Here is a 14,467-nt window from a genome sequence, read left to right as displayed (position 1 = left end):
TCCCCAACTTAGGGTTGCCTGCCAGTGGCGGGGGCGCAAAGTTGGTGCACAAATGGACTCTCACAAGCAGAAGCAGGCAGATATCCAGTCTCCCCGATCCATGCAGCGTGGAGGGTGTGTGTGAAGATTTCTTGCCTCTTGCTGGAAGCTGTCCATCCAGCACTGCAATGGGAAAGAAAGTACTTTTGCTCACCTCTTGGAAAGTTTGAGCAGCTCAGAGCACTCTTGATACAGGAAGGATCACTCCTTGTTCCCCTAGCGCTCTGACCTGCTAGCAGTGGCAGCATGCAAGAGGGAGAAGAGGTGTCTTTCCAAGGCGAGCGGAATAAAATCAGGGGACAGGGAGGCCACTGAAAATGATTCTAAAATTAACAGAACTCTCTCTTGGTTAAGACTTGAGTGAGCAAAGATGAGGGTTTTGTGCAGGGCACACAGAGCCCTATGTAAGCCCTATGTATTTAAGGGCAGAACTGATCATCAGATGGCACTGCTGTGTTTCCACCAGGTTGATTTGTCCCAAAGCAAAATGTAGAAGGGGAATTTGTTTTAATGCTACTCCATGTTTCCTGACTCACCGGTAATGCAGCTTGCTGTTTTGTTCCTGCAGGGTGTTCCTGAGAAAAAAGTGCTCCCTCCCACAGTTCCACAGTCCCCAGCATTTGCTCTGAAGAACAGAGTTGGCATCCTGGCTAAAGAGGAGAAAGTGAAGGTGATTCTTTAATCCGTGGTAGTTGGGGACCCTGGTGTTGCTTCACTTCTGTAGCCAGCCAGGGCCTGGCAATGGGGGTTAGGGTTCAAATGAGCCGCTCAGCCCTTCTCAGTGAGTGTTTTGCCTGCAACCAGGCAGTTCTGGGCCATCAGCTGACACAGCTGGATGGTAAATATCCTAGCGGCTGGGTGATTTTTTTTAGTCCGTTTTTGAATTGGTTCCTGGATTTGCCACGGCGAGCCTTCCCCAAAGAACAGCCATTCTGCCCTCTCCAAGTTTCCTTAAGATGTAACTCTTCACACAAGGTCAGGTGGGGGAGTGGAGGCTGCCTTTATTCCCTTCCCTACTCCATTTCCCATGCTTTTTTTTTCCTTCGCAGGAAGAGGAAGTTGTGCCTGTGATCAGAGCCAAGCCAGTGCCGTACTTTGGGGTGCCCTTTAAGCCAAAAGCTGCAGAACCTAGGCAGGTGGAGATGTGCCCTTTCTCCTTTGACTCTCGGGACAAAGAGAGGCTTCTTCAGAAAGAGAAGAAAATTGAAGAATTGCAAAAAGAAGAGGTGGGTGCTTTTCATTTAGGGACACCCTCTTCCTGTTGGGGCAGAGGCCATCCTCCTCCTGACACTACTGTCCAAAAGCAAAAGTGGATCTTTGCACAATTCTCAATGTAAATGGGCCACAAAAGAAGGAAGCAGATGTTGGCCATTCCCTGGGCTATGTAGGAATCTGCTGGTTATATCTCTAACTCACGGGTGGGCAACCTGGGGTCCTCCAGATGTTGTTGGACTCCCATTCCCATATTTTAATGTTTTGACAGAATTGTTTTATTGTGTAACTGGTTTTATATTTGTAAACTGCTTAGAGGCCACTTTGGCAATTAAGTGTTATATAAAATAATAAGAAACGGTTCCCACCAGCCCCTGCCAGCATGGCCAGTGCTCAAGGAGTTGTAGTCCATCAACATCTGCATAGCCATGGGTTCCTCACCCTTGCTATAATTGATCAAATTTAAGACCAAGCTTCTAAAAGTGTCTTTGGCAGAGAAGGGAAGGCCAGAGGTTCCCATCAGTTGTCCAGGCTTCATTGTGGAGGCCCACTTGCCTAAAACAGCTGTAGGGAAGTAGATGGCTCTTGGAGAAAAGTGAATAATAATAATAATAATAATAATAATAATAATAATAATAATAATATAAAATAAAATAAAATTTATATCCCGCCCTCCCCAGCCAAAGCCTGGCTCAGAGCGGCTAACAACAGTAAAATAATACAACATTCTAAAATCAATTCATTATAAAATCAGTTCAAATCAACCATTCAAATTGATGGCAACCATTAGGCTAGAGTTCTGTGAAGAATTACCAAAGGAGGGGGTCAGGCTGTAATAATAATAAAATTTTATGCCAATCTGTATTATTATTCTTTCGATTTCTAGACCGCTTTATATTTTTACCCCCCAAAAATCTCAAAGCTGATTACAACCTACATTAAAACATGAAATAAAGCAATGGAAAATAAAACACTACAGAAGGAAGTCAAATATAAAGTATACATTCAAAGCAACGTAATTAACAGGAAACTAAAATATTATCTTAAAATCTTTCAAAACATTACAGATGTAAGCTTCACTGTTTATTTACACCATTACATTGTACAAAGAATCTCAGTCCTTATTTGCTGCTATTCCATGAGGATTCCCTCGTGGGATCTGTGGTCCATGTGAGCATATAATGTACTGACAAAGTATAGGATGCTCCCTCATATGGAGTCAGATGGCTGGGTCATCTATCTCAGTATTGTCTGACCACCAGCAGCTACCCAGGATTTCAGGCAGAGGATCATAGAATCATAGAGTTGGAAGGGACCCAACCCCCTGAGTGACAGATGGTCTTCCAACCTCTGCTTCAAAACCTCCAAGGAAGGAGATTCCACAACCTCCCGAGGGAGACCCTTCCACTGTTGAACACCTCTTACTGTCAGAAAGTTCTTCCTGATGTTTAGTCACAGCCCTGGCACAGCGACTTAAAAGGGCCTCTCCCCAATCACCATCTGCCTGACCTCAGGTGCCAGGTGGGAACCAGAGGAGAAGGAGGGCCTATTGATCTCTAAATAGTCTCTCCCAGTTTGGTGCCCTCCAGCTGTTTTGGACTGCAATTCTTGTCATTCCCAGCCACCATGAGCATGCTGGCTGGGGCAGATGGGAATTGTAGTCTATAGCAGCTGGAAGGGCCTCCATCTAAAAGGAGAGAGAAGATGCACCTGAAAGATTAAGTGAGGGAAGTCGGCCTCCAAAACCTCTCTCAGCTTTCCCCAGGAGCTTTTTCACTTGATGTGTTTACTATGTTCCAAGTCTTCATCTCACCAGCAATGCTGAGCCTTGTTCTGTGTTTCGTTGGCAGGTGCCAAAGTTCAAAGCACTCCCCCTGCCCCACTTTGACCACATCAGCCTTCCGGAAAAGAAGACCAAGAGCCCCACCAAGCTGGAGCCCTTCCAACTGGCTGTTGATATGAGAGGAGCTGTGAAGCAAGAGCAGTGGGAGCAGCAGGTGAGGGGGCTGAGCAGCTGACTGAGCCGGGGGCCCTTCCTGGCCATCTTTACCGTTTCCCTTCCATCGTTTGAAGAGGAGAGAGTCTGAGGCTGCCATCGGAAGCAGCATCCAACACAACCCTGCACTTGTGGGGGCTGATTCCGGTGTTTGGACTGGGAGCATCCTAGTGGCCTCTTCCTGCAGTGTTTCATCTGGCCAAAGTGGCCTTGTGTGGATAAGGTCATGAGAAACAGATGGGGGAAGCATCCTACTAGAGGTGGTTTTCCTGTTATGCATCAAAATTGCTCACCCACACAGGGAAGAATGTAAGATCTGTATCTCTACTCTCCACCCCGCTTTCTCCTACAACAGTTAACCTGGAGCCCTCCATATGTTACTGAGCTGCAACTCCCACAAACTCTAGCCCACGTGGCCAGTGGTCAGAGCTAATAAAGGTAGGTTGTGGTCCAGCAACATCTGGAAGGCTCAAATTAGCCACATCTGGCCTAGAGGGAGAGAAGTAGCCATATGGAATAAGCCCTCCTTGTTGAATGAATGTTTTTCAGCCCTGGAACTTGCAGCTTAAAGTACATTGTTTTAAAGAATACTTGGGTGTATAGAGTCTGGTCCCTTGTCATCATTGCTGCTTTTAGTGATTTTCAAGTTGCGTGTTGTCGCATGGCTCAAGGGCTACGTGTGTATGACAAGGAGTGTGTATTTGTACTTGTGTGCAAGTGCATAGTGTCTGTAAACGTGCTCTTAGATAATGTGTGGTAGTAAGGAAGAAACCGAATCAAATTCTTAAAATCCTAGCCAACCCAGACATTACTAGACCACAGTACCTTATTTTTGCTGACTTGTCAGTCTGCCTTGTGGACTTTGTTTGCCTTGGTGAGGAGTGTCTGGGGTTCTCTTAAATCTCTCCCCCCCCCCCACTTCCCTCCCTTCCTGAACAGCTCAAGGAAGAGATGAAACAACAGAGGGAAGCTGCCTCTTTCAAGGCTCAGCCAAGCACCGTTTTGCACCAGGAACCTTTTGTGCCCAAGAGGGAGAGCAAAGTCCTTTCAGGTGAGGCTCCCTTGGGCAGCCTTCAGGGCCCAGCCACTTATCCCCAAAGTGGTGCCTTGCGTGATGTTAGCTTGCATCTGTGCCTGGGGGGCAGGGAGAAGTCCCATCTCAGTTGCCACGAGAACAGGTGAGGGCAGCAACGCTCGACAGCTGTGTGGAGACATGGCTGTTGATTGAGTGCTAAGTTAGATCAGGCATAAGCAGAAGGCATGGAGTCATAATCCTGGCAACCACTTCCAGCCTTCTCTACATTCCTTGAGGACAAAGGGCTCGGCATATGGCAAGTTTGCTCTTGGGTGACAGAATATTGCCAGTGCCCTTTGTGGGAATGTTGTAGGTACTAGGAGAGGATATATTGATTTAATAGTATCCTTCCTAACTCACACTTGTGAGTCAGCAGCAGAGTGACATTCCCCAGTATAAAGTAGGAAGCTAGTTGGTAGATTGGTTTGAATCTCTTTACTTAAGCAATCTAATCTGGCTTTGTTCAGATTGGAGCATATTCCTGGTAGGACCCCTTTTATCCCTCCTAAAAAGAATAAAGACATAAGAAGCTTCTTTTAAAAGTAATGAGAAGTTTACTCACATTCAGTTCACGGTTGGATCCCTGAAGGCAGGCTTTAGCTCGTAGTTACAGATACAGTGTGGCTTACATCCTTATAAGGATGCGCCCATTTGCTGCTGGCAGAGAGCCAGCAGTGCAGTCCAAGAGAAGAAAAGGCATCAAAAGAGGAAGGTGGCTGCGTGACCGGGCCTTTTGTGGGGTCTGCAAGGGTCACGCCCACCTACCTGGTCACAGCAGGGGGAGGATGCTCCAGACCCAGGTGTAACAGGAAGTTTAACTGGCTGGATCAACATCCCCCTGTCTGTGTCCACTCTAGGCAAACAGGAAGTGTTGTACTTGACTTGACACCCTGAAGCCTTGGTTGCAATACTTGTGAATTGCTGGAGAGGAGAGGCTCTTGTGCTTGTATCCTGCATGTGGGCTTCCCACAGGCCTCTGGTTGGTCCCTGTGGGAAAAGGATGCTGGGCTGGATGGCCCACGGCCTGTCTGAGCAGGGAGCCAGGTGTCTACATAAAGCCTTGTACCTTTAATCCTAGCAAATGAAGCTTCAAGAGAAAGCATCCAACCAGTTCTGCAAAGCTCAGTTTTGCAGCTGAAATTCTAGTTGGATCCGGTAGGATGAAGGACTAGCACTAGATGGACCTTTGGTCTGATCCGGCAGGGCTGCTCTTCCATGTTGAAAAACAAACATGCAATTGGGGTGCTTTGCGTGACAGGCACCACCTTCGTGCATAAAGAGTTGCTCCCCCTTCTATTCCGAAACTCAGCTGTCCTTTCTGGTTCCGTAGCTCCAAAAAGCTTTGAGCTGGCCACAGAGCGGCGCGCCCGAGAGCGGCAGGAGTTTGAGAGGCGGATGGCGGAACTTGAAGCTGAGAAAGCGCGGCTGCAGGAGACAGCGAGACGTCATGAGGAAGAGCAGAGGAAAGCCGAGTTGGCTGAGCTGAGAGAAGAGCTGGTAAATGAGCCTGTGGCTTGAGGGGCATGAATCTGGATCATAGATGCCTAAGCAGCTGGGCCAGCAATGGATCCCATCTTTTCTTAGCAGTGCAGGCAGCTCAGTAAATAAAATAGCATAATATATAATATTTTTACTGGCAGAAGGTCTTAAAACCAACCAAGCCGGCTCTGTAGCTCAGTGGTAGATCTCTTACCTTGTGGGTGGGATTTTCTGGGAAAACAGGCCCAGCCAGATGTCAACTACACTTTGCAGCAGTTAATTCTGAGCTGGAAAGATATTGGAGAGCTGCCTTGGTATAAAGTGGCTTCATCTGTTCCTTTGACTTTTAAGGTACAGTGGTGCCTCGCAAGACGAAATTAATCCGTTCCGCGATTCTCTTCGTCTAGCGGTTTTTTTGTCTTGCGAAGCAAGCCCATTGGCGGATTAGCGCTATTAGCGGATTTGTGGCTTATCAGTTTATCGGATCAGCTGATAAGCGGCTTAGTGGCTTAGAAAAAGGGGGGGAGGGGGGAAAAACCGCAGGAACTCGCAAGACATTTTCGTCTTGCGAAGCAAGCCCATAGGGAAATTCGTTTTGCGAAGCGCCTCCAAAACGGAAAACCCTTTCGTCTAGCGGGTTTTCCGTCTTGCGAGGCGTTCGTCTTGCGGGGCACCACTGCACCTGCAACCGTTCCTGCGTCTCGGCGGGTCCAGATGTCTTGACCCTTGCTTCTACACATACTGGGAGGCAGGGAGGTGCAATCGAAGGCACACTGAAATTGGCTTAACTTGAACTTGCAGCTCACTTTTCCCTTGTATGCCTCCACCGCCACCCACAGTCTCTCAGTGGTTGGTTGCAGTCCATCCCTAGCCCTCCTTTGGGGGGGGGGTGAGCAAGGCTGTTCCTTGACAACAGCACTTTCTCCTTTGATGATGGTGCTTAGAACCTCCTCCTCCTTTTCCTTCCCAGGTACACAAAGCCAACCCCATCCACAGGTACCAGCCAGTGGAGATCAAGGCCAGCGACCAGCCTCTGACTGTCCCTCACTCTCCAAACTTTTCCAAAAGGTTTCAGCGCTGATGCGCAACCAAGAAAGAAAAGACAAGGGGTGCTTTTTCCCCCTTCATAGTATAGAAACTTGTATTTTATTGACTTGTTTATCAATAAACTATTTTAAGCAATATAAAATGTTACTACTGGGAGTGCTTTTCCTGCTAAGCCTAGGGGGAAAGAAGTGTCATTTTTCAATTTCTCTCCGTAGCTGAAACCCAACCCTCAAAACCTTTTGCACATACCCTCTAGGACTTGAGTTGCTGTGCAGAACTTCCTTGTTCTTGTGTGGCCTTGTTTCCTTGACTGAACCCTCCTGCCTTAATCGCTGGCTCTGGTTGGGAACTGTGCTTTTGATAAACCTGTACAACAGCATGGGGAACTGAGTACAGTCAAGGGGAGGGGGCAGGCTTTCTTTTTCTCTGAGCTGAGGTGGAGATGGATGCATGCTCTTTCTCCTCCCCACCCCCATTTTGTGCTATTATTTTCACATCCCTGTACAGGAAGCAACAATCGGTATTCAGCCAGAAGCACCACATTTCTCTTTTAATTACATTTAGCTTTCCAGTGATTTTAGCTTTTAAACAAAGGTTGACATGTGTACCATGACCATAGAACAATGTTGCTTTGATGTTGTATATGTAATAAATGTAAAAAAAAAAAACCCTGCCAGGTTGTTTGTAAATGGTTGGTTTTCTTGTCATTTGGCTTCTTTGCACAGGGGTTGTTTGTCCATTAATTTTAATTCCCAGTGTTGTGTGATCCAGATCTCAAGCAGTCCTGTGCTGAGAGACTTCCAATGCATTGCAATGGTAAGCCGTGCTGCAGCCATCAGGTGAGTAACGAGATCCTTGTAGGAAAGCTGTTGAGCGGCTTCTGAGCAGTATGATAGAAGTGCTATTTTAGGATCCAAATTGGATGGACGCTGTTGACCACCTTCACAGACGCTGGGCTTGCACCCTCCTTGCAGCTGCCGACAAGGCTGGTTAATGTTGCCTCTGCTCTTTGTCTACACGGCCAGAGCTCAGGTTTGGATCGCTTGAGTCGGGTCGTGGGGATGCCCCCACATGAGGTTCTGTCAGGGCAGCCCCAGCCTGTCCTTACTTGCCTCCTTTGGGATAATTGTGTAACAAGAATCGGTGCTATCCCTCCCTGCTTTCACCTGTACAGTGGTACCTCTGGTTAAGAACTTAATTCGTTCCGGAGGTCTGTTCTTAACCTGAAACTGTTCTTAACCTGAAGCACCACTTTAGCTAATGGGGTCCCCCGCTGCCACCATGCCGCCGGAGCATGATTTCTGTTCTTATCCTGAAGCAAAGTTCTTAACCCGAGGTACTATTTCTTGGTTAGCGGAGACTGTAACCTGAAGCATATGTAACCCAAGGTACCACTGTAGTTTCATGGATAAATCCCAACAACTTTGTTTCAGTCGTGAAGAATTGCAACTTTACATTCAGAAGGTCCCAAGTTCAATGTCCAGCAGTGCCAGGTAAGGCTGGGAAAATCTGCCTGAAAACCTGGAGATCTGCTGCTAGTGTGTGCCAGGGACAGTGGGCTAGGTGGGCCCAATAGGTCTGGCTTTGCAACACCCATGAGGATCCCAGGGCTGGGCTAGTAGTGAAAAGTAGCCTTTTGCTTCTGGTTTGTTGCAGTTGGGAGTAACGCTCTGAACTTCAGTTTCTTTAATAATAATAATAATAATAATAATAATAATAATAATAATAATAATTATACCCCGCCCACCTGGCTGGGTTTCCCCAGCCACTCTGGGTGGCTTCCTACAAAACACTAAAATACAATAGTCTGTTAAACATTAAAAGCTTCCCTAAACAGGGCTGCCTTCAGATGTCTTCTAAAAGTCTGATAGTTGTTTTTCTCTTTGACATCTGGTGGGAGGGCGTTCCACAGGGCGGGCGCCATCACCGAGAAGGCCCCCTGTAACCTCACTTCTCGCAGTGAGGGAACTGCCAGAAAGCCCTTGGTGCTGGACCTCAAATTTAAAGGTAGATCTGTGCTGTCACTTATGAAAGCTTCTGGGACCGCTGACTTGCCTAGCAGAAGCCCCCATGACCTGGATGCCAGCTGACTTTCAATAAAGACCATCATGCACAGTAGAGACTACAGGCAGATTCAGGGCCATTAGGTTTTCATTTTGACATTGAGCTAAGGCTGTTTGGTGGGGAGCTGCCAGGCTGTGGTAGACATCTAGCATCTTTTTCCCAGAGCTGGAATACGCAAACATGAATCTATGTTAGCCCTTGTAATCCACTTGTGGCATCTCTCAAAGCCAGAGGCAAGAATCTTTCCAACTACTACCAGCAGCCCCTTTTTTAAAAAAGGAATTTGCAAATGGGGTCCCCTGCATGCAAAGCATTTAGCCTATTTCTCAAATTTGGGCCCTTCCACACTACACCCAAGCAAGCAGTTGCCTGTTTTACGTCCATAGTCTAAATACAGTTGCATGGGTAAAATACTGTTCCATGTGGCAGGAGCTATCATTAAAAAAAATAGAATTATGTAATTTTCATCACTGATATTAGTGTGGAAGAAAAACAGCTTTCACAACGTGGTTGGAATAAAGTCTGTTCAAGACTCTTTGTTTATTAAGGCAATTGCATTACAGAAGACTCGTGAGCCAAACTTCTCAGGTGATTGATACCCTCTGTACGTAAGCAAAACACCCTAATAGCTTTTAAAGTTACCACAATGTGGGTAATAAGAATCCAGAAGAAACTACCGTATTTTTCGTCCCATAGGACGCACCTAGTTTTTTTGGGGGGGAAATATAGGGGGGGGAAATCCCTTTATTTCCACCCCAAAACCAGGTCGGGGAACAGCGGGATGGCGGCGCTGCACCTCCCCGCTGTCCCCCAAGCTTGTAGGGCTGGCCGATGTCTGCCCGAAGTGTGGGGTGCTCTGCCTGGCGGCAGGCTGCTATCCGCAACGTGGGGAGCCCTGCGGGAACTCCCGCAGGCTCCCCAGGCTCGCTGATAGCTTCCTGAAGCCTGGAGAGCGAGAGGGGTCGGTGCGCACTGACACCCCTTGCTCTCCAGGCTTCAGCAAAAGCCTGCATTCGCCCCATAGGACACACACAGATTTCCCCTTCATTTTTGGAGAGGGAAAAGTGCGTCCTATAGGGCGAAAAATACGGTAGTTTGCAGGGGGGAAATATGCAAACATTTCTGGTCCAAAACCCTCAAACATTCCATACTTCACTTTTCTTCCAATTTTGTGTTGACCCTGTTACACTCTTAAGAGAGATGTTTCCTTAAGACAGAAGCAAGCTCATGTCTCCTATGAGAGGCTGAGATCCCTGCAGGCCGCAGAAGCATACGTTCTGCTTCCACATTAGGAAAAACAGGCAGGTGTATTCCTTCTCCAGCCTGAGTCTGGTTATAAGTGGGTGCCCCCTGCACTTAATATTTGGGGAAGGACCATGGTGTGTTGCATTATTAATTGAATTTATATACCCTTTACCTGTAGGTCTCAGGGCGGTTCACCAAATAAAAATATAAAACCACAAAATGCATAATCAAAATAAAAACAACCCCAAAACCTCCACATTTACATGGAAATGGCTCCAGCCTTTGCAGGAAGGCTGGGGAAGATTCCCTGTCTGAAATGTTGGAGAGCTGCTGGTAGTGTAGACATTAGAGCTACATAGATGCATGGTCTGACTCTGTCTAAGGTAACAGTCCACATTCTGCCTATACATCAAATGCAGAACAGCAAAAAAAACCCTAATGCTGTTCTAGGCTACATCCAGGGTCCAGATCAAGAAAAGCAATAGTACTGCTCTATTCAGCCTTGGTCAGACTCCACCCCCCATAAGTCCTGTATACAGTTCTGGGCACCGCAATTTAAGAGGAATATTGACATGCTTGGGAGGTGTGCAGAGGAGGGTGACCAGGATGAAAAAGGCTCTGGAAACCAAGCCTTATGAGGAACAGTTGAAGGAGCTGGGTATGTTCAGCCTGGAAAAGAGGAGGCCAAGAGGTGATATCATAGCTATCACATGGAAGGTGGAACAAGCCTGTTTTCGCCTTCTCCAGAGGGTAAGACCCAAACTAAAGGATTAAAACGACAAGAAAGGGGATTCCAACTAAACTAGGAAGAACCATGCACTAAGAGCTGTTTGACTATGGAATAGGCTCCTTTGGAATAATAATAATAATTTTTATTTATACCCTGCCCACTCTGGGCAGCTTCCAGCAAAATATTAAAATATAATAGTCCGTCAAACACTAAAAGCTTCCCTAAACAGGGCTGCCTTCAGATGTCTTCTAAAAGTCTGGTGGTAGTTGTTCTCTTTGACATCTGGTGGGAGGGTGTTCCACAGGGCGGGCGCCACTACTGAGAAGGCCCTCTGCCTGATTCCCTGTAACTTGGCTTCTCGCAATGAGGGAACCACCAGAAGGCCCTCAGCGCTGGACCTCAGCGTCCAGGCAGAACGATGGAGGTGGAGACGCTCCTTCAGGTATACTGGTCCGAGGCCATTTAGGGCTTTAAAGGTCAGCACCAACACTTTGAATTGTGCCCGGAAACATACCGGGAGCCAATGTAGGTCTTTCAAGACCGGTGGAAGATGATGGACTCGCCTTCAGTGGAGATTTTTGCACAGATGTTGGATGACCCCCAATCATGGATGCTTTAGGCACAATTCCTGCATTGCAGGGGGTTAGACTAGATGAGCCTAGGTGTCCCTTCCAACTATGATTCAATAACCCGTGATTGCATTGGCTGCAACTGGCGATTTCTTTAGGGGGTTTTGAATGTTTTATGTAGTTTTGTGGTAGTTTTATGTAGTTTTTCAAATTCATTGTTCCGCAAGGGACAATGACAATAAAGATATCGTATCGTATCGTACCCCTTCATTTATTTATTTTTATAAATAATTATTAAGATTTTCAATATTAATACAATAAAAATCAAAAAGAAAAAAGAAAAAATAACAAAAATACAAAAACAAAAATAATTAAAAACACACAAAGTTTCCATAACTTATTTTCCATTAACTTATTTCCCAGACCTCCTCATACCTCCCTTTTTTGTATTCCAATTCAAATTGTTAGTTCAGCAAATCCTTATTGATAAGTTTTAACCTGCTTCTAAACCTTTCCCCCCCCCCATATTCTCTTAAAACATTGCAGCTGGAAACCACTTAATTTCTATCCGACATCGTTCTAACATTCATTGATTTTGCAATATTTCTGTAGATAGTCTTTGAATTTCTTCCAATCTTCTTCCGCCGACTCTTCTCCCTGGTCTCGGATTCTGCCAGTCATTTCTGCCAATCCCATATAGTCCATCACCTTCATCTGCCATTCTTCCAGAATGGGTAGATCCTGTGTCTCGTATCGTACCCCTTCAAAGGGGTACCAATATGAGCATTATTGCTTAGGCCAAGGGTTATAGACTTGTCCCCCCACCCTCTTTAAGAGTTGTCAAAGTGTGTCCCTGATGTTTCCCAATCACCCCAACCGAGAGGCAGGAGGTTCCCAGTGCTGATGGAAGGCTTTGAGAAGCTGTTGACTACATCACAGACTTCTTCTCCCCGGATTTTCCAGGCTCTCCAGTTACGGAGCAGGGGCTGGGATATTCAGGTAAGGGTTCTCCATCCTGTTCCAACTCTTGCAAGCCAGCTGCCCTGCTGAGTGGCTCGAATTAGCCTGGGGATAGAGTTTCCCTGAGAAGGGGACGGGCCTGACTGCCCGACCAACTTTCTCAGGCCCATGGAAAGAGCAGAAAGGTTAAAGTGTGTCCTGCTTGAGGCTGTGACGGCACTGTAGCCAGGGGAACAGGCATGCTTGACCGCTGGCCAACTCTCCCAGGACACTGTGCACTGGCTGGAGCCTCTGGGCTGTGTCCACAGAGCCAAAAACTACCCGGTGGGTGTGCTTGTTTTCTCCAGCCTGGGACGGAACAAACACACACACACACATTGACCCCAGCCATGCTCCAAAAGTCAGCCCGGGTGTGTGTGTGTGCCTTTTGGATCTGTCTTCTATATCAAAACATCTTTTGAGTGCTGCAGGCCTCGCAGAGCGCTTCCAGGCCGTTGCTGTTTTCGGCTGATATTCAATCACATCCCAGCAAATTTAAATCGCGTAGTTCAAGCTGATGGCCAGGACTTGCTCAACAGACCTGCTTTCCCCAAAGAGCAGATTTTTATATTCTATTTCTGCCGTCCAGGGATTAATCAGCAATATCTAAAGCAAAACGATGGCCAGAAACAATTACAATGTGAAAAACTTATGGAATAATTCGAAACATAAAAACTAATAAACTGAATTCTCTGAAAGTCCTTAAATGAATCACGGTGCCAGACTGAAGTCTGCAGAACAGTGTTTCCGGATAGCAACTACTTCCGGATAGATATAATATACATATAGTCACTACATAATTGCATGAACACTGTTCCAGAGTATTTTTCATTTTCATGTATATGTATTCGAAAAAAATATTGGTTAATGAAGAAATTACATATCTTTCTACTTACGAGTGTTGAACTAATTGGCTGATGAAGAATTCAACAAAACAGTAGTTGCTATCCGGAAACACTCTTCAGCAGAGTTCAGAGTTGGACATCAGAATTGGACATTTGCTGATTATACAAAGCTTCACAGCTTGCTCTCCGCCGGGTAGAGTCTGGCACTGTGATTCATTTAAGGACTTTCAGAGACTACAGTTTGTTAGTTTTGATGTTTTGAATTATTCCATAAAGTTTTTCACATTCTAATTGTTTCTGGCCATCGTGTTGCTTTTGATATTGCAGACTCATATTTTGCAACACAGGGGTTTGTTTGTTTACTCATTGTACAGGGATTAACGGCAGGACAATGAAAGTGGGCTTTGCAAGCCCTTGTGGTTCCCAAGAGATTGAAGCCCTGATCTGCACTATGCATTTAAAGCAGAATTGTGCCACTTTAAGTAAGTTTAAAGAATTCAAAGCAGAGTGGTGCAGCAAGAGGGGGCCCGGCGTTATTATTTCTGTGCACCAGCTGCTCTGAGCAACCCCTCCAGCTTTGCGTGCAGAAGCTCCTCTCCTCTCCTCACCCTTGTCCCTCCTGCCTGTTGGATCTGGGCCTAGGCGTGGAGCTCTGCCACACAAGGAGCCCCCAGCCCATCCTCCTGGCTGGCCTTGCCTGGTGCGACTTGGGGAGGGGACTGTCAGGAGTTCAGCATACACTCGAGTAGGACTCTGGCAGAGACAAATGCTCAGCTGGCATGTTCTCTCCCTCCTGGTCTTTCGTTCGGGAGCTTCAAAAGCTTTTCTTCTGCCTGAACATCACAGCGAACGATGCCAACCGACACCGGCACACTTAGGGATCCACAGAGTCTTCGCAGCTTGCGTAACAGGACTTAGCAACTCAGCATTTTGGCTAATCTACTTTATTTACATATAAACCCACACGGAGCACAGCAAAATGGCTCCCTCTCTCTCTAGCATCAGACAGCAAAGAGAAAAAGAACAAAGGACATTAGTTCCACTTCGTGGAACACAGTAACACAAACATCCTTTCTCCGTCACTTCCTACTCTGTGGTGACAAAACATACACCGTCATGTGATAGGCAACAATCCCATGACTGCAATCATGGAACAGGAATTCTAAC

General features: G+C 46.6%; 1 protein-coding gene across 10 annotated transcripts in view; it reads left to right on the top strand.

Moving 5' to 3' along the window:
* Positions 1–6,990, top strand: part of TPX2 (TPX2 microtubule nucleation factor) — a 32,284-nt gene extending 25,294 nt beyond the window's left edge. For 5 of the 10 annotated variants that reach the window (XM_083744287.1, XM_083744288.1, XM_083744289.1 and 2 more), the window contains exons 11-16: positions 608–709; positions 1,089–1,265; positions 3,102–3,248; positions 4,187–4,298; positions 5,653–5,819; positions 6,772–6,990. In XM_083744287.1, the coding sequence (XP_083600413.1) occupies positions 608–709; positions 1,089–1,265; positions 3,102–3,248; positions 4,187–4,298; positions 5,653–5,819; positions 6,772–6,882 (816 nt within the window). In that variant the 3' untranslated portion in view covers positions 6,883–6,990. Of the gene's footprint in view, positions 1–607; positions 710–1,088; positions 1,266–3,101; positions 3,249–4,186; positions 4,299–5,631; positions 5,820–6,771 lie in introns of all 10 variants that reach the window. The other 5 variants (XM_083744283.1, XM_083744284.1, XM_083744281.1 and 2 more) reach the window with 1 other exon arrangement.
* Positions 6,991–14,467: the final 7,477 nt, after the last annotated feature.

The sequence above is a fragment of the Podarcis gaigeae genome, assembly GCF_964106915.1.
Source record: "Podarcis gaigeae genome assembly, chromosome: 6".
Lineage (NCBI taxonomy): Eukaryota > Metazoa > Chordata > Lepidosauria > Squamata > Lacertidae > Podarcis > Podarcis gaigeae.
Note: the sequence above shows the minus strand (reverse complement) of the source record. Positions and strands in the feature narration are given on the sequence as shown.